The sequence below is a fragment of the Ovis aries genome, chromosome 5 (genome assembly GCF_016772045.2).
Source record: "Ovis aries strain OAR_USU_Benz2616 breed Rambouillet chromosome 5, ARS-UI_Ramb_v3.0, whole genome shotgun sequence".
In the NCBI taxonomy this organism is placed as follows: Eukaryota; Metazoa; Chordata; class Mammalia; order Artiodactyla; family Bovidae; genus Ovis; species Ovis aries.
Genome location: NC_056058.1, coordinates 14,486,273 through 14,514,242, shown reverse-complemented (window position 1 = coordinate 14,514,242; position 27,970 = coordinate 14,486,273). Strand labels below are relative to the sequence as shown.

Sequence of the window (27,970 nt, the reverse complement as noted above, 5' to 3'; positions counted from 1 at the left end):
TGGTGTCCCAACAGTTTATTTAAAAGTTTTAGAAGCACATCCTGGGAGAGAACTGAAGCTCTGCAAGGACCCAGAGGGATGCGGGTAGGTGTGTCTGCAGGCAGGCAATGATTGCGATGGTTCTTTCCAAGAATGGTTACCCAGGCAGGCGTGACTCTGGTGTCTGGAGCAGGCGCGGAGCTTGAAGTAACAGGGCTCCCTGGTTCCCGTCGCTGGAGGAACAGGAGGTGGCAGGGGTGACAGGGAGGGACCCAGCGCAGCCTCAGGTACAGGGGTTGAGATTTGCCCTGAAGGACAGAGTGGCTGGGGCAGTCAAGGCCGCAGAGTGACGACTGTGGCAGAGAGAGGTCCAGCCCATCTTGTGTGGGTAGATCCTGGAGTAGTGTGGGCTCATGGTCCTGCTGGAGGGATCAGAGGGGTTGGCAGGTGAGGAGGACTGGAGTGGAGTGAGGGGGGCCCTGCAGCTCTTGGTTCACATGCCTGGCATTTCTCTGGACAGGGGCAGGGTAATGATCAGCCCCCTAGGTCCCGCCCATGTGAACCTGTGGGGCTGATCTGAGAGCCCTCATTTCTCTGCAGCACTGATGGGGTGGAGTTGGGGGTGGGATGGAGGCACAAGGGGAGGGGTGATCACGTGACCAAGAGTCAACCTGGATTAGCAGTTGACAGGAGGGAAGTTTTCCTCTTGCTGTTTCTGGTGGGGCCGCTAAACCTCGACAATGGAAGTGTTGAGGTTCCAGAGCTCAATTTCCTCACCCCAGAGTGAGGGCCTGTCAGAAGGCAAGAGAAATAGAAAAAGAGTGCCACCTATATCTTTTGAGCACCTGGATCCACCCAAACCTGAAGCCTCATGTTGACTGGTTATTTGAGCCAATGAGTTTCCTATTTCCTTGAATTTTCCATCTCTAGCTATTTGAAAGTGTATTGACTTAACACACTGCACATTCCTTCAGCCTCCCACTCACCCACCCCTGGCTCTCCTTGGGGTGGAGGCAGCTGTCAGGGACTTGGCTGTTGTCCCCTCCTTCAAGGGTTGAGACGTTCAGGGGCCACAGCTGGGAGGATGGACTTCTTAGATGCTGGCCTGGGGTCTCACCCACCTTGGAAGTTTCTCCAGGTGCTGGGGTGGTGGTTTAACTGGCTCTTTTTCCGGGCATCCAAAATCTTCATCCCAGCCTGAACCCAACTGGCCCCTGGCCTCCCACACACCATCTTGTTTCTCTGGGGTAAGAAGAATCTGCAGGGATGGGGATGCCCAGGTGAGGATGTAAGTGGAGAGGAAAGTTGCGTGACAGCCCCCACCGACTCCCCCACGGTCCCACTCACATCACAGCAGGCAGGTTGCAGCTCCCGCTCACGTCCTGGCGATAGTAACTCTGGGCCTGTCGCAGCAAGGACAGCCTGACTCGGTGGTGGTAGGCCAAGCAGCAGTCCTCAAAGGCACCTGCGACCACACAGCCGCCCACAGTCTCAAGTCTGAGCACGTGCACGTACGGCCACGCACACACTCTGCAGGGCCGTCCACAGACATGGCACCTACGCGCATGTGCGGCTACCTATGCGCCCTGCGGTTTCGCAGGTGCCCTGCAGGGATGTCCCCACTGAGCTGTGCGGCCGCGCATGCGCTCTGCAGGGATGCCCACAGACGTAGTTATCCGGGCGCACACACTGCAACCCTTCTAGGCACTGTGGAGGCCCAGGGACAGCATAGACAGTGAGGTGGCTGCTGGGCTTATCTTTGGCCCTCGACAAAGGGACAGCTGGCAGGAGCTGGAGAGAGCCCCACAGGCCCCAGCTGGGAAGCGTCCAAGACCACGAAATAAATTGACCATTTCCACTCCTGCTCTGGTGCAGAGGGCAAGGAGTGGGTGCAATGCCCTGAGAAGGGGAGGGGGCGCGGTTGGAGGTGGAGGTGCTGGTGCCAGAAGTATCAGGGAGGGTGAGAGGGTGGGATGAGCAAAGGATGAATTAATATGGAGACAGTGCTGGGCCTTCAGGGTCCCCTGGGATCCATCCCTCTGCCAATCCCTGCCTCCAGGGGCCACACCTGACCTCTGGGAGGGGCTCGGGGAGGACTTGAAGGCTCCCCCTATCCCCACCTTGACCAGAAAGCAGGGAGCAGTGGAGTTAGAAGGATGGTGTTGCAGCACCAGGCAGGAAGCTCCCTGGGGCTGGGGGCAACCCTGCCCCCAGGATCAAAGGGCCCAGTTTGGGCCTGGCTCCTGAAATGGGCCTCTTATTAGAGGACAATGAGAACGAGGCCCAGCCCCATCCTGGGCAAAGGCTAAGGTCTGCTGGGGCAGGGCTAGGGCCTCTCAGACCTAATGAGGGGCAGGTGAGGCAGGTGGGTGGGGCCATGGGGCTTCCACTTGGCCAGGGGTTCTGCTTGGCTACCTGCTGGGGCTCAGCTGCCTCCTCAGGCCCACAGGGATGGAGAAAACAGTGGCAAAGCTGAGGGACACTTGTGGGGGGGGGGAGCATTCGGAATGAACTTTGGTCCCCAATATCCTCAAGTGCTTATTCTCGGGAGAGGAGGAGAGGAATTCCCCGTTAATAGCAGTAGTCGTTATCATAGCAGCTGCCAGGCACTGGGCCAGGAGTATCCAACTGGATCCTCACGTCCCATCTCTGCAGTGGGAATTTGGAACCTCACTTGGCAGATGAAAAAACTCGGGGTCATAAAGGCCAGACCACACAGGTAGCCTGGGTGGGGGAAGCCAAGACGGAGACCCATTTTCACTGGGCTCCCAGGTTCTGATCTCAACGCCCCCTTACCCCTAGCGGCTTTGCAGGCTCAGGTCACCGCAATGTGTCCTGGGCGGTAAGCAGCCATGCCGCCGTCTGTTCCCCATAGTTCCTGGGTTGGCTGGAGTTTGGAGGGATGCCTTGGGTCATGGACTGTGGGGGAGGCACCCAGGGCCTCTGGAAGGAGAGGCTGAGGACCATCACCCCCAAGCAGCTGCACAAATGCTGCAAGTTTTTGCATGCCTGGTGGGGGAGCTGTCCATCAGAGAATGGATTCAGTGCTGATGGGATCAGGGGAGCTTTCTGGAGGAGGGGAGAAGCACATTGGTAGCAGGAGGCACAGGAAAGATGGGGAGAGGGGACTCCAGAGGGGGGAGGGATGAACTGAGACAGTACCTTGAGCGTGGACAGTGGGAGCCCAGGCAACTGCGAAGCAGGCCATCAGGCAGACCAGGAGCCATGGATTCATAGTGCAGGCTGGTCCTCCCCCTCTGGCACCTACCTTGAGGATTAACTGGAGAGAGCAGGTGGGTGGATGATGAGGACCCAACATGGACAGCGGCAGGCACCGGGAGCACCCCCATCTCAAGCCAGGCCCCCCTGCAAGGGAGGCAGGTGGCATGGGATGGGGACAAGTGCTGCAGGGACCTACTGCCGATCTCGGGGAGGACTCACCAAAGCCTATGGGGTCCCTGGAGCTGGCGCCTGCTGGAGTGGACCTGAGCTCTCCTGCCTGGCAGGCCAGCAGGCTTCACCCTTTATAGACGGAACCCCACCCTTCCGCTCCGCCCTCCCTCCTCCTCCCTGTCTCCCCTCCCACTCCACCTCCTGGCTTCTCCCTCCAGCCCTGCCCTCCTCTCTTCTCTCCGTTTTTTTCTCTCTTCTCTCCAATGTCATGATGTACTTGGCGGAAGTTGGGGGCCAGGGGCAAAAGGATCCAAATCAAAGAAATGGGCAGGAAACGATACCTTCAACGAACTGCTTGGATGGGGGTGAGAGGTGGACGGGTGCAGGTCGACAGACCCAGCCTTGACTTAGCCAGCCCCCTTGAAGCTTCGCCTTCTCCCCTCCAAGCCCCTCAGCCAGCACCCTGGCTTTCTCCCTGAAGGGCCTTTCCCCTCATTCTCCTGGCTCCTTTCTTGCTGCACCTCCAGGTGGACCCTGGCTTCCCCCAGGCAGGACTCAGGCTGCCTAGAGCAGGGGTGAGCCTTCATCTCTTCTCTCCGCTCCCCAGCCACCTGTGCCCGTGGGGCCTTGACTTCATTCCGTTTTTCTCTTCTTCCATATGGTGGGGGTGACTTACTGTGTCACAGCAAAGCCCTGTTTTTTGAGAACAGGCAAACCCACAGAAACAGAAAGTAAAATCAGCTGTTGCCATAGGCTGGGAGGAGGGGAGAATGGGGTTGAGGGTGAAAGGAACAGTATAGATTTCTTTTGCTCTGAAATTAGATGGTGGTGGTGGTGGTGGAGGGACTCTGAATATAGTAAACAGCATGGAATGGTACACTTTCAATAGGTAATGTCTCGTGCAAAAAAAAAAATCATCAAAAATGATAATAAAAAAAAGAAGAGTTTTGAGCCAGACAGGGCTAGCCCAGAAGCCTGCTTCCCAGATTACTCTGTGAAACTGCTCCAAAGAAGCAGGGTTTTCAGCGTAATTTTGTGTCTTGTCAGAACAAAGAATGTCAAAAAAGTCAGGGAGATATTTCTTCAAGGTCTCAGAACAGAGCAGCACGTTTGAGGCGAGTCAGTATGACCTTGACACCTGCGAAGTGAGTCTTATTATCAGAGGAGGACCAGTACTGGCATCCCAGGAAGGACTTTAATCTTTATTTTGAACATGGACATCCTTGACTTCTGGTCAATGCGTCCTCTTCTTTAATAATTAAAGCAGATGTACAATGTAGGTTGATAAGCCACAAACAAGCTTTAGTTAGCATCAAGTTTAAGTTAACAGGGGACTTCCCTGGTGGTCCAGTGGTTAAGACTCCAGCTCTCAATGCAGGGGACCTGGGGTTTGATCCTTGGTGAGGAATCTCAGGTCCCCTCAAGCTGAGTGCCATGGCCTAAAAATAATAATAATAATAAAATTCAAGTTAACTCATGTATTAGCCACAATGACTTCTCTCTCTCTCTCTCTCTCTCTATATATATATATATATATATGAGAAAGTGAAGCTGTGAAGCTCGCTCAGTCGTGTCTGACTCTTTGCGACCCCATGGACTGTAGCTCCTCTGTCCGTGGGATTCTCCAGGCAAGAATACTGGAGTGGGTAGCCATTTCCTTCTCCAGGAGATCTTTCCAACCCAGGGATAGAACCCGGGTCTCCCGCATCGCAGGCAGACGCTTTACCACATCTTTAACAGTGCAATATATGCAACTGAATTTCCCCGAATATTATCTTGAGAATAAGGACCACAGTAATGTTCTGGTTTCGGAAGAAAAGCGGGAGCTCCAAGTAACCACGCCAGCAGGCACCCACCTAGAAGGAGTTTCTTTTTTTCCAGGGTCAGCGTGGTCCACCCGGAACAGGGGGGTGAGGGTGGGGGCCGTGGGGGCGGAGGAGCGGCAGGTAGTGGGGAAGGGGACGCTGCAGAAGCCTCACAGCTGATCGTCTGTAACTTTTCATTGTCGATTTCCTTAGCTATAGGCCGTTCGGAGCATTTATGACACTCTACCCCTTTCTCATCTCTCCAACTCCACCAGGAGACCTTGGCGGAGCCCCTCACCCACTCCCTGGGCCAGGTCGGGTGGCTAAATGGGTGGGGCTTGGCGCAGGGGCCGGGCCTTGATGACAGACACTGAGCGCCGGGGCGGGGCTTTCTGATTGGGGCGGTGCTTACGGACTCACAGGCCGGGAGCCCAGCGGTCCTGCGCCGGTGGCCGTGGCCGCTCCCGGAGTAGGTGAGGCTGGTCCAGGACGCGGTTCCGCGTGGCTGCGGGCTTGGGGACGCGGCGCGGCGGGCCGAGGCCAGCCTCCCCGCTAAGGCTTACCGTCCCTGCCTGCCCGATCGGCGGGCAGCGGCCAAGACGTGGCGTTATTCAGTAGCGGCGGACATTCCCCGTGAGCAAGCCCACCTCCCCGCCGCTCACAGTTGGTCCCACCAGCAGCCTTAAAAGGGAGCAAGGGGTCTGAGGAACCAGCACGCAGGGCAGGCAGGGGTTTTTGCACTCAAGTGTCTGAGCGGCGGACAAGATGCTTCAGGACTAACGGCCCTGGGTGGAGACCTGGAGTTCCGAGGATCGCAGTTGCTGACCTCCACGGTCAGGGCTCGGCTGAGAAAGGGGAGGCCTGTGTTCCCGCAGCTCCTGGAGGTGGTCAGGGTAAACTGTCTCCAGCGAGGGGACCCTCTTCTCTGCATGTGTGAACACAGCGCAGAGGACAAAGCCGCCTCCTGCTCCCCAGTCCCCAGCTCTGAGCATGAGGCCGTTGTGTCACCGCCAGCCTGCAGCTGAGCCAAATTCAAATTCAGGGACTGACCCCAGGGTCCGCAGGACAGGATGCAGTGCAGGGTGAGCGGTAGGGGGCAGGGGCACAGCTCAGCACACCCCTCGGATGGCCAGACTGCAGAATGGGGCAGCCAGGTCGCTGGGTGAAGGGAAATACCAACCACTGCCTTTGGAGTGAGCTCCCCTGGGGGGGTCTGGGTACCTGGCTCACTCTCATTTCTCTGCTGGAGGACCTCCCAGGTGCTCATAACAGTTGACCAATTTTACAGAGAAGGAGACTGAGGGTCTGAGAGGCCCTTTTTCACCCTTTTTATTTTTTATTCTTTGGCCAGGAAAATCCGACTTTTATTTCTTAAATACTGTGAAGGAAAGGGGGACATCTCCTAATGGAGGAAGGCCACTGAGCAGAGGCCTGGGGCTCATCAGAAGGATCCTGGGTGGAGGGCCTCCTGCAGTTGCTTTTGCGTCACACCTCCACCTCCACCTCCCCATGCTGCCTGCCTCCTGAACTTCTGGTACCTCCAGGTCCTGGTTCAGGTGGCCTCTGAGGGAAGCCGCTGGGATGCCATCCCCACCCCACCCCGCCCCGTCCTGACTCCACACACCAGACTCCGGGTATCCTGTCTGCCAGGCCTGGACTCTGGTTGTACCCAGCTGCCTCTCACTCTGGTCCAGATGCAGTGGTTGCCAGGCAACTGGAGGAAGGAAGGAAAAGTGCTATTTTTTTTATTTTTAAGGATGGCTTGCAAGCCTCTGGCCTTTCAGGGACTTAGTTCTGTGTGACCCATTTTACTGTGTTCCCCATGTGGTTGGCCTGCCTCCTGAAAAGTCAGATTTGAAGGGCTTCCCTCCCCGTACTGACCAGCTGCCTCTGTGTTCCAGGGGACCTTGGCAGGGTACTCGGGCTACCACCAGTGGTCGTGGCCTCAGTCCTTGTGTTTCTCCTGCACCTACTGAACATGCGGGGGCTGGGCCGGCTGGGGCAGGGGTGATGTGGGGAGGGAGGGCGGTGGGTCCTGAGGAGAGGGGTATGAATCCCTATGAAGATGCTGCGGCTTCCCTGATGGCTCAGTTGGTAAAGAAACTGCCTGCAATGCAGAAGACCCCAGTTCGATTCCTGGGTAGGAAAGATCCACCAGAGAAGGGATAGGCTACCTACTCCAGTATTCTTGGGCTTCCCTTGTAGCTTAGCTGGTAAAGAATCCGCCTGCAATTCAGGAGACCTGGATTTGATCAAGATCGCCTAGAGAAGGGAAAGGCTACCCACTCCAGTATTCTGGCCTGGAGAATTCCATGGGGTCACAGAGTTGGACACAAATGAGCAATTTTCACTTTAAGGATGCTGAGCTCCATTCAGCCCTTCCACACAGGTCTCTGGGTACCTGTTACATATCAGCCACGTTCCCAGGGTGACTGGAGTGAGCAAGCAGATGTCCCCCAGCTAAGAAGAGGGATGGCGATGTCACTGATCCTCATCAAACATCTGTTTGGGGCTGTTTGTTATTCATTCAACAAACAGGTGGCGAGCACCTACTGTATGCCAGGCATTTGGCTGGGTGCCCTGGGTAAGCAGTGCAGAGCAGACAGGCAGCAAGTTTTGAAGCAAGATCCTCGGAGGCAAGCATCACTGCTTCAGATCTGGAGGTGGCAGGAAGATGCGGGGATGGGTTGGGCTCTTCTAAAGAGAGTGACTTGAGGTGACAGCAAGCGCAATGGGATTAATATTTATCCCCACTGGAAAGGGGAAAAAACAATCATCTGAGGTCTGGAGAGGTTAAGTTACCTTACCAAGTAAGTGGCAGCCAGATCCCAAGTTGAGGTCTGACTCCTTCATTCCACATATACTTTTTGGGAACTGTATTACACATGTCTTTTTTTTAAAATAATGTATTTTGTTTAACCCAATCTATTCAAGATAATGGGCTTCCCTGGTGGCTCAGTGGTGAAGAATCTGCCTGCCAAAGCAGGAGATGCAGGTTTGATCTCTGGGTTGGAAAGAACCCCCGGAGGAAGAAATGGCAATCCACTCCAGTATTCCTGCCTGGGGAAATCCCATGGACAGAAGGAGCCTGGCGGGCTACAGTTCATGGGGTTGCAAAAGAGACATGACTTAGCGACTAAACAACAACAACAAGCCAAAATAATATTTCAACATGCAATCAAAGAATGATTTATGAGGTATTTTCCCTTTTTTGAATAGTAAGTGTTCAAAACATGGCTTATTGAAAAGTTTCAGTACATTCTAAGCACTGAATAGCCACATGTGGCTGGTGTCTGTCCTACTGGACAGTGCATTTCCAGCCACAGATCACGGTCAATTCAAAATTTTACATTCTTTTCTTTCATTTTCTATTGACTTTTTTTTTTAAGGGCAGTTTAATTTTCCAAGCAGAATTGAAGAGAAGGTACAGAGATTCCCCATACATCCCCTGCCCCACATTATCAGCAGCCTGCATCTCAGAGGCATGTTTGTTACTGGCAATGAACCTACACCGACCAATCACTATCATCCAAAGTCCAGAGTCTGCATTCGGGTTCACGTCTGCTGTTGTACATTACATGTGCTCAGCCACTCCAGTCGTGTCCGACTCTTTGTGGTCTCATGACTGTAGCCCACCAGGCTCCTCTGTCCATGGGATTTTCCAGGCAAGAACAGTAGAATGAGTTGCCATGCCCTCCTCCAGGGGATCTTCCTGACCAAGGGATCAAAGCTGCATCTCCTGCATTAGCAGGCGGATTCTCTACCATGAGCGCCACTGGGGAAGCCCTTGTTCATTCTACATGTTTGGACAAAATGTATAATGACTTTTACCCACCATTATGGTGTTATACAGAATATTTCACGGCTTTAAAAACCTCTAGGCTCCCAGCATGTCTTTTGTATTCTGTTTTGACAGCTGGGGACTTGCTGATCCTGAAGGTACTACCTCTCCCAGGGCTAGCAGATTCCCAGAGACAGTAATGGCTTCCTTTCAAGGGTACCTTTCATATGCAAACCAGCCAGTCCAGAGCCCATACCCTAAGCCCCTCTTCTATCAGGCTCCCACACTCAGGGTCACTACTCTCCAGCCCGAGTCGCCCCAGGGCCAGGCAGTAGACAACTAGGGACAGGCTCTATATCCCAGAGCCTGCTGAAATGATTCACACTAGCAAGTCCTAAGCCTGCTTACCCAGCCTCACTCAACCCTTCCCACGGAAATCACAATAAGGGGGACTTCCCTGGTGGTCCAGTAGTTAGGAATCTGCCTGCCAGTGTAGGCGACACAGGCTCCATCCCTAGTCTGGGAAGATCCGACATGTTGAGGAGCAACTAAGCCCACGTGCTACAACTACTGAGCCTGAGCTCTAGAGCCCGTGAGTGCTAATTACTGAAGCCCGTGTGCCTAGAGCCCATGCTCTGTGCAACAAGAGAAGCCACAGCAATGAGAAGCCTGTGCACTGGCAGGATGAGTAGCCCCTGCTTGCTGCAACTAAAGAAAGCCCGTGTAGAGCATCAAAAACCTGGCACAACCAAAAGCTGATTAGTATTTTTAAAAACTGTGATAGAGAAGACCGTTTGCTGCTCATAGATCCCAAGAGGAGGGGGCGTAACACACCATGCTGGGAAACTTGGGGAACCACCACAGTCAGTAGGGAGACAGAAGGAGCAAGGAGAAAGCAGGGAATGAGCCTTTCTTGTGGCTTCCCTGGGGAAGGCCAGGCCAGGCAGGGTAAGAGATTTGGGACTGGCCAGTTTGAACACTCTCGGCTGGCCCCAGGGGCGGGGTGGCTCTCCACAGTTGTCTGGTATAATACCTCTCCCTGGGGGAACCAGGGCAGGGGGATTTTGCTTCCCACGAGTGTGAGACCTTACAACAGAGTTGCCTGGAGTCTGAGCTCAGGATTGGTGGCCCTGCATCAGAAAGGCTTGCTCCCAGCTACCTGCTATCTCTAGGGATTGTTGTAAGGGCAGTCTGTCCCAGATCAGCAAGGCTGGCAGATGTCAAAACATTCTAAAACACAGAAAATAAAACCCATGATGAGTATGCTCATCACCTCTCTCCTCTCCATCACCTGTCATCCCCTCTTGCCTGCTTCACAGCCATGCCTTTTTGGCAGTGGATGAATGCCAAGGACAGCCTTCAAGTCTCTCTGGTGTCTCTCTCCTGCCTCTGTCCCCCCATCACCTCCCACTCTTAGACTCCTGCCCTGGTTCCCACTGAAGCCTAACAGCGGCCCCTCACCCTTGGCCCCTTGCCACCCCTCCCCTAAGACTGTCGCCTCCTTTGGCTTCAGAGACACAACCCATTTTGTGTCGACCGTCATCGCTGTGTCAAGAGCGTTTTCCCAAGTTTTCGGCCCTGGTCCCTTTTGGAGAGGGCTGAGGCCACACAAACCCTATGTTGGGATTCTAGCTGCTGACAGAAGGCTTTGAGGTGCCTCAAAGATCATATGTCTGGCTGTGAACTTCTGCAACTCAAGACTCGTTTTCCCTTTGAAGTAAGTTCAGTCGCTCAGTTGTGTCAGACTCTTTGAGACCCCATAGACTGCAGCACGCCAGGCTTCCCTGTCCATCACCAGCTCCAGGAGCTCACTCAAACTCATGTCCATTGAGTCAGTAATGCCATCCAACCATCTCATCCTCTGTTGTCCCCTTCTCCTCCTGCCTTCAATCTTTCCCAGCATCAGGGTCTTTTCCAATGAGTCAGTTCGTCAAATGAGGTAGCCAAAGGATTGGAGTTTTAGCTTCAGCGTCAGTTCTTCCAATAAAAATTCAGGACTGATTTCCTCTAAGATTGACTGGTTGGACCTCCTTGCTGGTCAAGAGACTCTCAAGAGTCTTCTCCAACACCACAGTTCAAAAGCATCAATTCTTCAGTGCTTAGCTTTCTTTATAGTCCAACTTTCATATCTATACATGACTACTGGAAAAAACCATAGCTTTGACTAGACACACCTTTGTCAGCAAAGTAAACAGTGGCCCCTTGACCTTTGTCTCTGCTTTTTAATATACTGCCTAGGTTGGTCATAGCTTTTCTTGCAAGGAGCAAGCATCTTTTAATTTCATGGCTGCAGTCACCATCTGCTGTGATTTTGGAGCCCAAGAAAATAGTCTGTCACTGTTTCCATTGTTTCCCCATCTATTTGCCATTAAGTAATAGGATCAGATGCCATGATCTTCATTTTTTCAATGTTGAGTTTTAAGCCAGCTTTTTCACTCTTCTCTTTCACTTTCATCAAGAGGCTCTTTACTTCTTCTTCAGTTTCTGCCATAAGTGTGGTGTCATCTGCATATCTGAGGTTATTGATATTTCTCCCAGCAATCTTGATTCCAGCTTGTGCTTCATCCAGCCCAGCATTTTGCATGATGTACTCTGCATAGGAGTTAAATAAGCAGTGTGACAATATACAGCCTTGAAGTACTCCTTTCCCAATTTGGAACCAGTCTGTTGTTTCATGTCCAGTTCTGTTGCTTCTTGACCTGCGTACAGATTTCTCAGGAGGCAGGTAAGGTGGTGTGGTATTCCAATCTCTTTAAGAATTTTTCACAGTTTGTTGTGATCCACACAGACAGTCAAAGGCTTCGGCACAGTCAATAAAGCAGATGTTTTCTGGAACTCTTGCTTTTTCTATGATCCAGCGGATGTTGGCAACTTCCTCTGCTTTTTCTAAATCCAGCTTGAACATCTGGAAGTTCTCGGTTCATGTACTGTTGAAGCCTGGCTTGGAGAATTTTGAGCATTACTTTGCTAACAACATCCAATGGATCATCAAAAAAGCAAGAGAGTTCCAGAAAAACATCTACTCTGCTTTATTAACTATGCCAAAGCCTTTGACTGTGTGGATCACAACAAACTGTGGAAAATTCTTAAAGAGATGACCAGACCACCTGATCTGCCTCCTGAGAAACCTATATGCAGGTCAGGAAGCAACAGTTTGAACTGGACATGCAATAACAGATTGATTCCAAATCAGGAAAGGAGCACATCAAGGCTGTATATTGTCACACTGCTTATTTAACTTATATGCAGAGTACATCATGAGAAATGTTGGGCTGGATGAGGCACAAGCTGGAATCAAGATTGCCAGGAGAAATATCAATAATCTCAGATACGCAGATGACACCACACTTATGGCAGAAAGTGAAAAAGAACTAAAGAGCCTCTTGATTAAAGTGATAGAAAAGAGTGAAAAAGCTGGCTTAAAACTCAACATTCAGAAAACTAAGATCATGGCATCTGGTCCCATCACTTCATGGCAAATGGATGGAGAAACAATGGAAACACTGACAGACTTTATTTTTTTGGGCTCCAAAATCACTGCAGATGGTGAATGCAGCCATGAGATTAAAAGATGCTTGCTCCTTGGAAGAAAAGTTATGACCAACCTAGACAGCACATTAAAAAGCAGAGACATTATTTTGCCAACAAAGGTCCGTCTAGTCAAAGCTTTGGTTTCTCTAGTAGTCATGTATGTAGGTGAGAGTTGGACTATAAAGAAAGCTGAGTGCCGAAGAACTGATGCTTTTGAACTGTGGTGTTGGAAAAGACTCTTAAAAGTCCCTTGGACAGCAAGGAGATCCAACTAGTCCAGCCTAAAGGAAATCAGTCTTGAATAGTCATTGGAAGGACTGATGCTGAAGCTGAAACTCCAATCCTTGGCCTCCTGATGCAAAGAACTGACTCACTGGAAAAGACCCTGATGCTGAGTAAGACTGAAGGCAGGAGGAGAAGGGGACAACAGAGGATGAGATGATTGGATGGCATCACAGACTCAATGGACATGAGTTTGAGTAAGCTCCTGGAGCTGGTGATGGACAGGGAAGCCTGGCATACTGCAGTCCATGGGGTTGCAAAGAGTTGGACACAACTGAGCAACCTAACTGAATTGAACTTGCTAGCATATGAGATGAATGCAATTGTGCTGTAGTTTGAACATTTTTTGGCATTGCCTTTCTTTGGATTGGAATGAAAACTGACCTTTTCCAGTCCTGTGGCCACTGCTGAGTTTTCCAAATTTGCTGGCATACTGAGTGCAGCACTTTAATAGCATCATCTTTTAGGATTTGAAATAGCTCAGCTGGAATTCCATCACCTCTACTAGCTTTGTTCGTAGTGATGCTTCCTAAGGCCCACTTGACTTCACATTCCAGACTGTCTGGCTCTAGGTGTGATCACATCATCATGGCTATCTGGGCCATTCTGTATAGTTCTTCTGTGTATTCTTGCCACCTCTTCTTAATATCTTCTGCTTCTGGTAGGTCCATACTATTTCCCTTAGAGGTTGGCTGTAAAAATCAGAAAAGTCTTCTCCTAGCGAGAAGGGAAAAGGATTGGCCAAGGACATATTGGAGAGCTTGGGAAGCCTGTCAAAGTCAGCTACAAGAAGCAGGTTGTGCCGTGGTGGCTTTATATGCATAACTTTCTTAATTTGTGGAGGAAAACTGGTCATTGTGTCTGTTTCTCCATCCCGGTGTTCTAAGCCTGAGAAGGTCTGGTCCACCATAGCCTTGACTCCCAGTATTCTAAGTCACAGTGGGCTGGGAGTCCTGGAATCAAGGTGTTGACAGAGCAGTTCCTTCTGGAAGGCTCTCATGGAGAATCAGTTCCCAGGCCTTTTCCAGTTTCTCACAGCCACCTGCATCCCTTGGCTTGTGGCCCCTTCCTCCATCTTCAAACCCAGCAGTGTGGCCTCTTCTAACCTGTCTCTGACCTCTGTTTCTGTCATCACATCTCCTTCTCTGACCTGGACCCTCCTGCCTCCCTTTCATAAGAACCCCTGTGATTAAGGCTGGCCCGTCCTGATAGTCCAGGATCACCTCTTCTGCCCAGAGCCTCAGCCTGATCAACCTGCAGAGTCCCCTTGCTGTGCAGTACCATGTACCCCCAGGTTCTGGGCATCAGGCCATCACATCCTGGGGGAAGGGAATTCTGTTGCCTCCCACAGCACTCATGGGGGGCAAACTCCTAAGGGAGGACAGGGAACGCTCCTCAGGGGAAGTGATGTGCAGACTTGAGGCAGGAGACGAATGGGCCCCAGGCTGAGCAGCCAGAGTTTGTCCCCTGTGGACTGAAACTCCAGAATAGCAGAAGCAAGAGAGAAGCTGGGCCCTGTCCAAGTAAAAGACCACACATTCCTCATTTTCAAAGTCAAGGAGACCTTCCCAACTATGCACGCACAGAATGGCTCCTTGGATGTCAAGAGAAAGGGCACCACTTCGTACTAAGTGATGTTAGCCTACCCATAGGCCTCTTTGCTGGAATCCATCTTGGCTAAGAGATGTGCACGCACACAGGAGAGGACACTGAGATCACCCAATACAGGCTCAGAACCAGACAAAGCAAGATGACTGGCCACGGGAAACCCAGATGAATGCCCTATAAAAGCGCTTCAAATTACCACAAGGGTGTGAGTCTTTCTCCGAGCCCACCCGTGTGTCTATCCACACGTATCCCTTTTTCCTCCTAATAAGCACTTCTCTTGTTTCACTACTTTCTGTCTCTGTGTGAAAGTTCATTTCTGCACAGCTGACGGGCCAGGGGCTTATCACCGGCCACTGGGCCCTGGGGGTCTGGTGGCTAGGATTCAGTGCTCTCACTGCTGCAGCCAGACTTCATTCTCCAGCTGGGAACTGAAATCCTGCTTCAAGCTGCTGCAGGCTGAGGTCACCCGAGAAAAGGTTCAGTTCTGGAAGGTGGCAGGAAGGGAGGGTGGGTGGGAGAACAGAGAACAGCAGGCAGAGGGAGCCAGACACATAAAACAGCAGGCTCCCTGAATACCTGACCCAGATGTGACCTGAGGGCCCTTAACATGAGCACAGAAAGCCAGTGGAGAGGCCACCTGCCCAAGTCTGGAGAGAGAAGAGGTTGTCACAGTTGTGGCAGCGGTGGGGAGGCTAAGGAGGCAGAGATGCTGCTACAGATCCTACAAGGCCTGGTCCTGTCTCCACCAGGAAGAATCCTCTGGCCCCAATGTCAGGGAGGAGCCCTGCTGTGGCCACTTTCTGGTCCTGTCTATCCAGACCCACAGGAGCTTCCCCCCTTCTCCCCCATGGAGGGTTTCTATTCAGTAACCTTTGGCCTATCTACCCCTGCCCCACCTTGCTAGGGAAAAGCAGTTTCTGATTCCTTCTGACCCTTGGCCCGCCCTGGATTGGAAGCCCATGTGAGGGTTGAACACTCCTACCTCTGGAATGTGAGGCCCTGGGAGTGAGAGGGACACAGAGCTGGGGAGCCATGCTTCCTCCCCACCCTCCGCTCCAGCCCCGATCTGCTCAGGCCTCTGCTCCCTGCCGCACCAGGAGGCGGGCAGTGTGCTGAGGATGCTGGATTGGTCACCAGGTGGAGAACGAGCCAGTTCACCCACGGGACAGCAGACAGGAGGTGATGGGGCTTTTGACAGGAAGAGGGGTGAGTTGGGGCTGGGGTGCCCCCTCCAGCTCCTTATTGCCACCCCCACACCCCGCTGTGCTCAGGTTGGTAACATCCCTCAACTACGGGTCCCTGGAGTCTGACAGGTCCTCCTTGGGCCAGGGCAGGAGTGGGTGCCCATCTTGCACACTGAGGAGAGGACCCAGCTTGGGTGGCCTGATGGTGGGGGGATGGGGATAGGGTGGACTCTGCCAAGACATGGTAAGCCTGGGCTGGTGTCTTACCTGTGGGCCCTCGAGAGAAAGGTTGGCTGCTGGTTCACTAGGTCAGCAGAACTTTGACACCTACTGGGTGCTGGAGATGAGGGAGGGGTGGCAGGGCTCGCATTTGCTGACTGCTTGTGGCTCAGCTGGTAAAGAATCTGCCTGCAATGCGGGAGACCTGGGTTTGATCGCTGGGTTGGGAAGATCCCCTGGAGAAGGGAAAGACTACCCACTCCAGTATTCTGGCCTGGAGAATTCCATGGACTGTATAGTCCATGGGGTAGCAAACAGTTGGACATGGCTGAGTGACTTTCACTTTCACTTAACCAGACTCTGTGCTGGAACAGGCCTAGTGACCGCACTTCTGGGGGAAAGGACCAGAGGCTGCTGGGAGAGAGGGCTACGGGGACCTGGGTAAAGAAGCCCCAGTGCATCAGCACAACGGCTTGGACAAGCGGAGGAGGGGGAGGCGAGCATGTGTTCAGGGGGACTTCCTTGGGGGTGAGCCCAGGAAAACCCCTACTCCTGGGGGAAGGGGGGGCTGGTCTGGGGAGATGAGCAGCCCCCCTATCCCCGCCCCACTGGCAAGCCTCTGAGACTGAGCTCTTGAGGCCCGGCTCCCCATCTTCCCACTGGAGCTCCAGGTCTGCTCTATCCACCAGAAAATGGGGAGACCAGACCCCAGAATTCCCATGACCTGTGGAACACTGGGCAGTGTCGGTGTGTGACGAGGGCCACCCGAGCTCCCCGCCACACCCAGAGTGGGTATGGCAGAATCGCATGCTCCCCAGGCTGAACTGTCCTCCACAAAATCTGTATGTTGAAGCCTTTACCTAAATCTTTGGCTTTAGGACCTTTAAAGAGGTACCGGAGTTAAAAATGAGGTTATGAGGGTGGGCCCGAACCCAGTTTCACTGATGTCCTTTTATAGTGGGGAAATTAGGGACACTGCGGGAAGGCCACGTTGAGGATGCGGGGAGAAGATGGCCATCTGCAAGCTAAGGAGAGAGGCCTCAGAATGAAGCCGACCTTGACCTTGAACTTCTGCCTCCAGGACTGAGGAGGTAAGTGTCTGTTGCTGAAGTCCTGGCCTGTGCTTTGTTTTGGCAGCCCTAGTGAACTTGGAGAAGGCGATGGCACCCCACTCCAGTACTCTTGCCTGGAAAATCCCATGGGCGGAGGAGCCTGGTAGGCTTTAGTCCATGGGGTCGCTGAGGGTCAGACATGACTGAGTGACTTCACTTTCACGCACTGGAGAAGGAAATGGCAACCCACTCCAGTGTTCTTGCCTGGAGAATCCCAGGGAAGGGGGAGCCTGGTGGGCTGCCGTCTATGGGGTGGCACAGAGTCGGACACGACTGAGCGACTTCACTTTCACTTTTCACTTTCATGCACTGGAGAAGGAAATGGCAACCCACTCCAGTGTTCTTGCCTGGAGAATCCCAGGGAAGGGGGAGCCTGGTGGGCTGCCGTCTATGGGGTGGCACAGAGTTGGACATGACTGAAGCGACTTAGCAGCAGTGAACTTGCACTCGCAGGGCGCCCTTGAGGAAGGCAGCAGCCCATCGCCGGGTGCCTGGGATGGCGTGGGAGCAAGGCGAGCATGGGCCCGGTTTCCTCCCTCTCCCGTGTGAGCCTGAAGCCCTCACTTCGGTATTTATTTAGTTTTATTTATTTGGCCACAACAGGTCTTAGTTGCAGCATGCAGGATCTCCGATCTTTGTTGCAGCGTGAGAACTCAGTCGTGGCATGTGGGAATCTAGTTCCCTAACTAAGAATTGAACCTGGGCCCTGCATTGTAAGCACGGAGTCTTAGCCACTGGACACCAGAGAAGTGCCAATATTTTTTAATTTTATTTTTTCATTAAAAAATTTTTTTTGGCATGCGGAATCCAAGTTCCTGGACCAAAGATCAAACCTGTGTACCTTGCATAGCAAGCACAAAGTCTTAACCACTGGACCGCCAGGGAAGTCCCTGAAGCCCTCACATTAACCATACCACTGAGGATGCCCACTCCCCTCCATGCTCAAGCATCTTAAAGCACTGGAGCCTGGCTGGAAGGGTAGAAGTAACACCCCAAAGATGCCGCAGTGAACCCACAACCCCCCACCCCAGCTGGGTACTCTTTCCCGAGTGGTCAATGCAAATCATCTGCCCAGCCCCTCCCTTCTCCCCAGCTCCCACCCTGCTCTCATCTGCATTCTGCTCAGCCCATCTGATGGGACCCAATGCAGGGGCTTAGGATGAGGATTAAACTGCCTCTGCACAGGGCTTGGCCATGCTCAGGTGGCGTTCTTACTCCACGTGGTTGCAGGCCTCCTGTCCATTTCTAGAGCAGTTCCCAAGCCAGCTGCCAACACTGGGCATTCAGATCACTGCCAACCTTTTACTCTTTAAAGGCTGTTAAGTAGAGCCCTTCCACTGGGGGCTCAGGACACTTGTCGGTGGTTTAACCACAGGGTCAGACCATGAAACTTGTAAGATGCTGGGGAATTAGCTTCCGAAGGTTTTGTCATTTTCTGGTAACCCCAGCTACCATCCTGAGGAGCCAGTGTCCAGATCCTGGCAGCAATGGAATGGTCTTCGCCTTAACCAGCCCTCACCCAAGGGCCATTCTGAGGTTTGTCAACTCTTTCTTCCTGGTGAACTGTTTCTGACCTTTGCTCCTTGAGTTCTTATCAATTTGCATGAGCTTTTAATAGCTGATAACACACCTGGCTTGTTCCCCTGGTACAACTCACTCTTAACCATGCATGATCAGAGGTTAGCCCATGTGGAAGGCTCCCAGAGATGCCGCTGGCAGTGCTTTCGAATTTTTCATCTGGGGAGCTGAATGGTTTGAGGGTCTCCTGCTACATGGAATGTGGGAGTTACAGGGTGGGGCAGAGGCCTGTAATGAGTCCATCCTTGGGACCCTTGCCCCTGCACACTGGGGCTGGTGGGAGGCACCTTGGCAAACCCAAGGGGCCCTGCCTGCTTCCCATGGGATGCTGGATGAGGAGCAGGGCTGGAGAATGGTCACAGCCAACTGAGCACCTGCCAGTGACTGACAGGCATGAAGTCTCCATCTCATTTACAAAGAAAAGACTGAGGAAAACGGTCTGGTGATTTCTCATAAAGTTACTTTGTCAGCCAGCCACTTTAGTCTTAGATATCTACCCAAGAGAAATGATAACATACATCCCATCAGACATTTGTCTATAAATGTTCACAGCAGCATGGTTCACTAAAGCCACAAGGTAGAAACAGCTCCCAAAATGTCCATCGATGGATGAATGGGTCAACTTGTGGTCCAGCCACACACCAGGAATATTATTCAGCCCTGACAATGAATGAGGTACTGAATCATGCTACAACAGAAACAAGCTTTGAGGACATGATGTTCAGACACAAAAGGCCACATACTGTAGGATTCATATAAAGGGTTCAGAACAGGCAAGTTCACGGAGCCAGAAAGTGGACTAGTGGTTGCCAGGGGCTGGAGGAGGGACTGCAAAAGGTCATGGATGAATGATGTTAGTTGTGTCGCTCAGTTGTGTCCAACTCTTTACAACCCCACGGACTGCAGCCCGCCAGACTCTCAGTCCATGGGATTCTCCAGGCAAGGATACTGGAGTAGGCTGCCATTTCCTACTCCAGGGGATGTTCCTGACCCAGAGATCAAACTCAGATCTCCTGCACTACAGGCATACTTTACCATCTGAGCCACCAGGGAAGCCCAAAGGGCATGGGGGTTCCTTTAAAAAAATTATTTATTTGCTGCACCAGATCTTAGTTGCGGCATGTAGGATCTTTAGTTGCAACATGTGGAAATCTAGTTCCCTAACCAGGGATCAAACCCCAGGCCCACTGCATTGGGAGTTTGGCATCTTAGCCACTGGACCACCAGGGAAGTCCTGGGGTTCCTTTCTGGAGCAATGAGAATGTGCTGGAATAGGTGGTGGTGAGGTTTGTGCAACTTTGTAGATACGTTGGAAACTATTGAATTTCTGTGTAATTTTTTTTTTTTAAGAAGTACTGCAAAAAGCCCAACATATACATGTAAAACACGTAGAGACAGGTCAAGGAGAACCCAAATGGCATGAAAAATAAAAGCTGGATTTAAAGGAAAATAGAAATCTTAAACATGAAAAAAAATTACATAGTGGCTACTTCCCAGTTACTGGCAGGAAAGAGGTGGGTGAAGTGACAGGAAAAGTGAAAGTGATCACTGTCAATAGTGACCCTTGGAATTGGAGTCACAGGGCCTGTTCTAACCTTTGATACAATGGGAGATAAAATGCCACTGCTGCTCTTGCTGGAAGAACGCCCAGTGGAAGGGGCATGGTCAAATCTAGAAAGGTAGCAAGGTAATTCTGGGAATCAGCACTCGCCAAGCTCACTCAGGTCACTGACTCATGTGATCTTGCACCGTGGTGTGTGGGGAGCTTGCCTTTCAGACAAGCAGGGGACCCCTCCCTTCCTGTTCTCGCGGGCATTGAGCATAGAATCTCCTTTGTGGGCCTGTGCCAGGGTGGTCGTCCTGGGCCTCAGCTGCCCTGCTCAATGTGTGTCCTGGAGGTGGCAGTGCCCCTCATCTTTTACAAATAAACAGAGGCTTGGGAGGTTATCACATGGAAGTTCCTGGATGTAAGCTCTGTGCCCGCTCCAGGCCAGGTTCTCTGGGTCAGAAATGTGTACAGGCAGGAAGCGCAGGGGACCCACGCCCAGAAGGAACCCCTGGCTACCCATTCCTCCAACTCTGGAGTTATCAGGGCCATGAACTCCAATGGAGTTGCCCACTGAAAACAAACTCAACCGTCCACAGACACGTCGATACAGCTTCCTGTTTTTTTCCATCACTCACCAACTCAGCACTAGTAATGGAATCAGACTGAAGTCTGGCCCCCAAAGAGCTCCAGTGCTGGAAGATTCTTCCAAAAGCCGGGCTGCCCGGCTTCTGTCCTCAGGATGGGTGATCCACTTCGATGCCTCAGCTCTGTTTGGGGGCTGACCAGTAAATGGCTCCCCTGACAATAAAACCTATTACTTTTCTTTTTTGTCTGAGCTATGAGGCAAGTGGGATCTTAGTTCCACAACCGAGGATCAAAACCAGGCCCACTGCACTGGAAGCACGGAATCTCAACCACTGGACCACCAGGAAGTCCCTAAACTCACTTCTATGTCCCCAAAATAGCCCCACCCACACTGTGAGCCCTGAAAGTGGCCCAGGTGTCATGGCTTCCCCACTGCTGTGCCTAATAACTGGGCTACTGCCTTGCCCACACCTGACTGTCTCCAAGTCCTGGTGATTCCACTTCTAAGACACTTGGAATCCTCCCCTCCACATCCTGCCCTACACCTGCTCCATCAGCCCTCCCTGGGGCTGTCTTCACAGCCCCCACTCCCTCTTTTGAAGTGTGCATTCCACGATTGCTTCTGGGGCCCTTCCTTCTAACAAATCAGCAAAGAATCACATTAAGTGTCTCATTTAAAATGCTCTTTGGCTGGGGACTTTTCTGGTGGTCCAGTGGTTAAAACTCCACACTTCCACTGCAGGAGGCCCAGGTTTGATCCCTGCTCTGGGAGCTAAGATCCCACATGCTTTGTGGCCAGAAAACCAAATCATAAAATAGAATTGATACTGTAACAAATTTAATAAAGACTTTTAAAAAACTGGTCCACATCAAAAACCACATATATTAAAAAATAAAAATCAAAAACTCTCTCTGCCTGAAAGATTCTTTCAGCTGCCCATTGCCTACGGCAGGCATATCGGGGCCCTGTGACTGCTGTATTAAGTTACTACAATCTTGGTGGCTTAAAGCGAGGTACATTTATTATTCGACAGTCCTGGCAGTCACAAGTCCGAAGTCAATCTTATTGGGCTAAGATCAAGGTGCTGGCAGGGCTGCAGTCCTGGCAGTTGAAGCAGAGAATCCGTTTTCTGGCCACTAGAGGCCGTCCGCATCCCGCGGCTCGTGGCCACCTCCTCCACCCTCAAAGACATCAGCGACATCACTGTCCTCTCTGTACTTTCACATCTCCTTCTCTGCCCCTCCTGCCTCCCTCTGATAAGAATCTCTGTGATGATGTTGGTCTCATACAGATAATCCACAACTGCCTGCCCATCTCCAGATCCTCAACTTAATCCCATCTGCAGAGTCCCTTCTGTTAGGTGAGGGGACACAGGTTCCCAGAGACCGCTGTTATTCTGCCCATCACAGCAAGACTAGCCTACTTTTTCTGAAAAGGGCCCTGCAGTAAATCTTTTAGGCTTTGTGGGCCATCTGGTCTCTATTGCCAAGACTGACTGCACAATTTTCAGAGCTCAACGCAAGATAAAAATATGGGCCTCCTGCATTCACAGGATTAAGAATTTCAGACCAGTGACGGCAGAAGTGCAGGCCTCTGCCTCCCCATCTGAGCAAGTCTGCATCTGCTCCTGCAACCTGAAAGTGGCCAAGGACCACACACAGATGACAGGCGTGGGCATGGGACCAGCAAACGTGACGGGACGCTGAAGCTGCACTTTCCCATGTCACAAAATGCTATTCTTTTGGTTTTTCTTCCAAACATTTGGAAATGTAAGACTTCCCATGCTTCCAATGCAGGGGACCTGGGTTCCCTGGTTGGAGAACTAACATCCCACACGCTCTGTGGCACAGTCAAAAAATTAAGATAAATAAAATAAAAATGTAAACATCATTTGTAACTCACAGGTTGTGTAAAAAAAAAGGTGTGGGTGGACTCAGGCTGTAGTCAGCTGGCTCCTCGTCTGCAGGATGAAATCCCAACTTCTCTGCCTGACTCTCTAGGGTCCTTGACAGCCAGAGACAGACACCCTGCCAGTCCCGTCTTATCATCTTCTTTCCTTGAGACACCTACTGCTCCGTGAACCCTCCTCACGGGCAAAGCTGCACCTGTGCTCTAGCTGTGTGGAAGCCCCATCTCCCCCTCCTGTGGCTGGCAGACCCTGGCTCCTGCTACCCTCCAGCCCAGGGCTGTCCTCATGAAAGGTGGTGCTCTGGACCTGGCCCTTGTCACACTGCCTGGGCTTGGTGTCCACATGTCCTCTTCTTTCTTGCAGCAGCAAGGTCCTCGTGAGCAGGAACCCAAACAGAGTCATCCTGATCACATGGGCCCTGACAGCATGGGCTTCGAGGCACAATAAGAACAGTCCGGAATTTTAGTGGCTGGAGTGTACTCTAACCCTGACCCTTAAGAACCAAGACTATGCTTCTTACTAAAAAACAAAACAAAGAATTTCTATCTCAGGGAAATAAAGATCAGGGAAATAAAGATCTCTGAGATCAGGCAGGCTAGACTCAAACCCCTGTCCTTACTAGACATGCGCACCTAGGAGCACCCTTGCTCCTAGGACAGGGTCTCAACTCATCATGGCCAATCAAGCCCTGTGTGTCATGCCCCTCTCAATCCCGTGAGTCACTGGCCTTTCCTAAGTGTGCCACGCTCCTGCGGGCCTCAGGGCCTTTGTGCTTATTGTTCCTGCTGCCTGAACCGTCCTGCTCCCCTTTGCTCACCCTACTGACTGTGCAGGCCTCCCCTGGCTGCCCCTGGGCAAAGTCAGGTACGCCTGTTAAACGCTTTGCTGGCACTCTGGACCTCTGCAGGTTGAAATTATTTGTGTCATTTCTTCTTACAATTAATAAGGACTTGCTACCAGGTTCTACTTCAGAGATTCTGAAAGTGCGTGATTTCACTTCATTCTCATGCTGCCCTCATAAAGTACTGTAAGCACCCCCACTTCGTGGAAGGGGAGGCTGAAGTTCAGAGAAATTAAACAACTTGCCCAAGGTTGCACGGCGACTGAGTGTCAGAGCTCGCCTCCTAAGCCTGTCCTCGCAGGTTGACTGAGCTCTGTGAGGGTGGATGCACACTGGGCCGTTGTTGTATGTATCCCCAGGGCTGAGTGCCTAGACCGGCTGAAGTACAGGTGCCTGCAGAGCATTGGGGACCTAAAAGAAACAGCACTGCAGTAGCAAGAAGCACTCCTAGTGTTCAGATCTTGGTTTCTAACACCATGCTCTAATCAGAGGAACGAGACTTGGAGAAACGGCTGCTTCTAAGGCTGGGATCAGGAAATACACATGAGAAGAACCTACAGCATCTTGCAGTACTAGAAAGTAAGGAAGTCCTCCAGAAAAAACAAACAAGCAAAAAAAAAAAACCCACCGAACAAAACACATTGATAGGAGTGTGTCAAAAACCAAAGGAGGGCTTCCCTGGTGGTCCAGCGGTAAAGAATCCGGCTGCCAATGCAGGAGACATGGGTTGGATCCCTGGTTTGGGAAGACCCCATATGCCAAGGAGCAGCTAAGCCTCTAGAGTCCCAACTATTAAGCCCTAAGTACTGAAGCCCGCACACCCTAGAGCCTGTGCTCCAGGACAAAAGAAGTCACTGCAATGAGAAGTCTGCGTGCTGCAACTAGAGAAAAGCCCGCAATGAAGACCCAACACAGCCAAAAATAAATAAATTAAAAACAAAACAAAGAAGCCAACTGAAAGGGCTCCCAGTGGCCAGTGCTGGAGCAATTTGAGCAACAAAATAAAGTAGTATTGGCTTAAAATCCAGAGTATAAATAAATACTCAGGAAGCTAAGTCGCTTCAGTCGTGTCTGACTCTGTGTGACCCCAGACCAGGCTCCCCTGTCCCTGGGATTTTTCAGGCAAGAGCACTGGAGTGGGGTGCCACTGCCGTCTCCAATTCAGGAAGCTATACTGATCTAATTAAATGACTGGATAAACTAATAAACAGGGAGAAAAGAGGTAAGCCTTTCATGCAGAAGGATTCCAAGTTAATTTATGTAAATATCCACCCTTAAGGAGGGGAACACACATGTCCACTCTCTATGTGAGCTGTATATGGTGACTTCCTTCCAGAGGAAAAGGGGAAAAGTGACTTTACAGTGGAAAAACCTGACACATACTAAGTCAGCCAGGTGATGAAGGCCAATATCAACACGCATAAATAAAGTTGATAGTACATATCCTTTTTTTAAAAAAGAATTCTCTTACTTTCTTTTAGTTTGGCCTCACTGCTCCGCTTGTGGGATCTTAGTTCCCTGACCAGGGATCAAACCCATGCCTCCTGAATTGGGGGCACAGTGTCTTAACCACTGGACCACCAGTGAAGTCCCCAATTGTATGTATCCTTGACATGGTATGACAAAAATGGCCCTTTACCTCTTTGGTCTTCCTCCCTCAAACCCATCATCCCAGGATTACCACAAGAAATATACCAGACAAATGCCAATAGAGGAGCATCCTACCAAATATTTGACCAGGTCTCTCAGAACAATTAAGATTATCCAAATCAGGGAAAGTTGGAGAACCTGCCAAAGCTAAAAGGAGACTCAAGAGACAGGACAACTAAAAGACGGGATCTTAAAAGTTCTCATCACAAGAGAAAAAAAGAAATCTAAGTGTGGTGATGGATGTTAATCTTTAACCACCTTATTGTGGTGATCATTATGTAATATACACATGCATCAAATCATTATGTTGTATACTCCAAAACTAATGCAATGTTATATGTCAATTATCTCTTTTTAGAGAGAGAAAACAACTAAGTGTAACGTGGTATCCTAGATGCGATTCTGGATGACAAAAAGGACATTAGGTAAAAACAAAGGAAATCAAAACATGAACTAGGGTTGACAAGAATGTATCAGTCATGGTTCGTTAAGTATAACAAATGTATCCTGCTAATGAAAGACTCTAGGGTCTGGGAAATTGGGTGTGGGTAAACTGGTAACTCTGTGTTTTCTGCCCAGTATTTCTGTAAATCTAAAATTCTTCTAAAAAGTCAAGTCTACGAACGATAGCAATGATAAAGCATAGGTGAATGATCACAATACTCCACTATTCATCATGGTGACAATGACTGTAGCTCTCCTCTTACACTGCTATTGTGAGCACTCCGTAGAACTGACATAAAGCATTCAGCATGAGGTATATATAGCTCAATTCAGAGCACTGCACTTGTCACCATTCGACGAAATCTATGCCATCCACTATGGAAGCCATGAGCTCTACATGACAAAATTTAAATTAAGTAAAAATTGAATTAATGGAGTTCTTGTGGCAAGAAAACTGGAGTGGTTTGCCATTTCCTCCTCCAATGGACCACGTTTTGTCAGAACTTTCCACTATGACCCATCCATCTTGGGGGGCCCTGCACAGCATAGCTCAAAGCTTTATTGCATTAACGCAAGCCCCTTGATCACAACAAAGCTATGATCCATGAAGCTCCAATACTTTGGCGAAGAGCTGATTTCACTGGAAAAGACTCTGATGCTAGGAAAGATTAAAGGCAGAAGAAGAATGGGGTGGCCGGGGATGAGATGGTTAGATAACATCACTGACTCAATGGATATGAGTTTGAGCAAACTCCAGGAGATAGTGATGGACACGGGAGACTGGCGTGCTGCAGTCATGGGGGTCGCAAAGAGTCGGCCATGACTTAGCAACTGAACAACAGCAACAAAAATTAAGGTCATTAAATGCTCAGTTCTTTAGTGCTACCAGCTACATGTCAAGTGCCCAAAGGCCACATAGAGCTTGTGGCTATTAAAGTTGGCAGTGTTGATTAAAAAGAAATGCCCATGAGCACAGTGTTCTATTGGACAACACTGCACAAAACAATAAACGGCATGATCGTTTGTTCAGTGTTCTTGACTCCTTTCAGTGCTTCTGCAAATCTGACCTTCTCAACCTTCCCGACTGCCCTCTTTCAAACTGCAACCCCCACTCCCACTCCACATACCCCATGCCCAATTTACTTTTCGGTCCTTTACCACTTGCTGTGGAATCCGCTTAATTTCCTTCCTGACTCCGTATCTAGCACTGCATGGTTCGATGCTGTAGCCATTAGTAACCACGGCTCCTGAGCCCTTGAAACACAGCCAGTCCAATTTCAGATGTGCTGTGAGTGTAAAAGACAAGATTTCAAAGGCATGTAGAGAAAAGGAAAAAACAAAAGAACATAAAAATATCTCATACATTTTTACATTGGCTACAGGCTGAAACAGCATTTTGGAGATAAATTGGGTTAAATAAGACACGTTATTAAAATTAACATCACCTGTTTCTTTCTTTTTTTTTTTAACACGGCTACTAGAAATTTTAAATTATGCATGTGGCTAACATTTGGTTGCCGGACTTCCCCGGTGGCTCAGACGGTAAGGCGTCTGTCTACAAAGTGGTAGACTGGGGTTCGATCCCCAGGTCGGGAAGATCTGCTGGAGAAGGAAATGGCAATCCACTCTAGCACTATTGCCTGGAAAGTCCCATGGACAGGGGAGGCTGGTAGGCTACAGTCCATGGGGTCACAGAGAGTCGGACACGACTGAGCGACTTCACTTTCCTTTCATTTCTCATGGGCTTCCCTGGTGGCTCAGACGGTGAAGAATCTGCGTGCAGTGCAGCAGACACGGGCTCGATCCCCTGAAGAAAGAAATGGTAACCCACTCCAATATTACTGCCTGGAGAATCCCCATGGGCAGAGGAGACTGGAGGGCTACAGTCCATGAGGTCGCAGAGTCAGACACGACTGAGCGACTAACACTACGTTTCTCATGGACAGCGTCAGTCCAGAATGTCAGCCAAATAGAGGCAGGTATTTTCGCCTGTTCGCTGCCAATACAGTGATTGGCACATAGTAGGCGGTCAATTAAATTTTAATGAACGAAAGTTAGGCTGAGCCTCTGGGCACCCGTTAGCTCTAATAATCAACACTGATGGAACACTGACCACGTCCCCAGGTCCGCCTCTTCACTACACCAGATAAGGAAACTGAGTCCGGGCGAGGTGACGTAACCCCAACCCAACGGCACGTAGTGCGGAAACATCGGAGCCGGGATTCGAACCCCGGTTCTGTCACCGCAGCCCAGGCGCGCTGACCGTTCCTACCTTGCAGATTGGTGACGGCGGCCGAGGAGGCGGCAGGATAAACAGGCGCGAGACACACACCATGCCCAGGATAAGGGGAGCGACCCTTCGGCCGCCGCCTTCCGTCGGCCTCCGTGGGCCAGGCCACAGCGGGCCCTCTCCTCGGCCATCGCTGGCCACCCGCGTCTCTCCCTGCAGCCGAGCTCTTCGCAGGCGGCGCCAGCCGGAAGTCCCGCCCCAGCCGCGCGCCCCAGGTCGCCGCGACAGC

The 27,970-nt window shown here is 51.1% G+C and overlaps 1 protein-coding gene and 1 long non-coding RNA gene across 16 annotated transcripts; one reads left to right on the top strand and one right to left on the bottom strand.

The window, feature by feature from the left end:
- Window positions 1–27,917, bottom strand: CCL25 (C-C motif chemokine ligand 25). 15 transcript variants are annotated; one of them, XM_042249414.2, is made up of 8 exons: window positions 27,724–27,917; window positions 26,579–26,737; window positions 3,714–4,811; window positions 3,142–3,345; window positions 1,327–1,444; window positions 1,101–1,237; window positions 651–770; window positions 1–401 (listed from the first exon to the last, which is right to left on the bottom strand). In XM_042249414.2, exons 4-8 carry the CDS (start codon window positions 3,296–3,298, stop codon window positions 391–393), a joined length of 543 nt encoding a protein of 180 aa, XP_042105348.1. In that variant the 5' UTR covers window positions 3,299–3,345; window positions 3,714–4,811; window positions 26,579–26,737; window positions 27,724–27,917; the 3' UTR covers window positions 1–390. The 15 variants fall into 15 exon arrangements, with proteins under 15 accessions (XP_042105348.1, XP_042105346.1, XP_042105350.1 ...); XM_042249412.2 differs by having other exon boundaries at window positions 26,595–26,737; XM_042249416.2 differs by having other exon boundaries at window positions 1–398; window positions 26,595–26,737.
- LOC121819602 (uncharacterized) lies at window positions 15,218–24,004 on the top strand. Its single transcript, XR_006059861.2, has 3 exons — window positions 15,218–15,585; window positions 16,741–16,873; window positions 22,160–24,004. It is a non-coding gene; the product is annotated as an uncharacterized LOC121819602 (long non-coding RNA).
- Window positions 27,918–27,970: the final 53 nt, after the last annotated feature.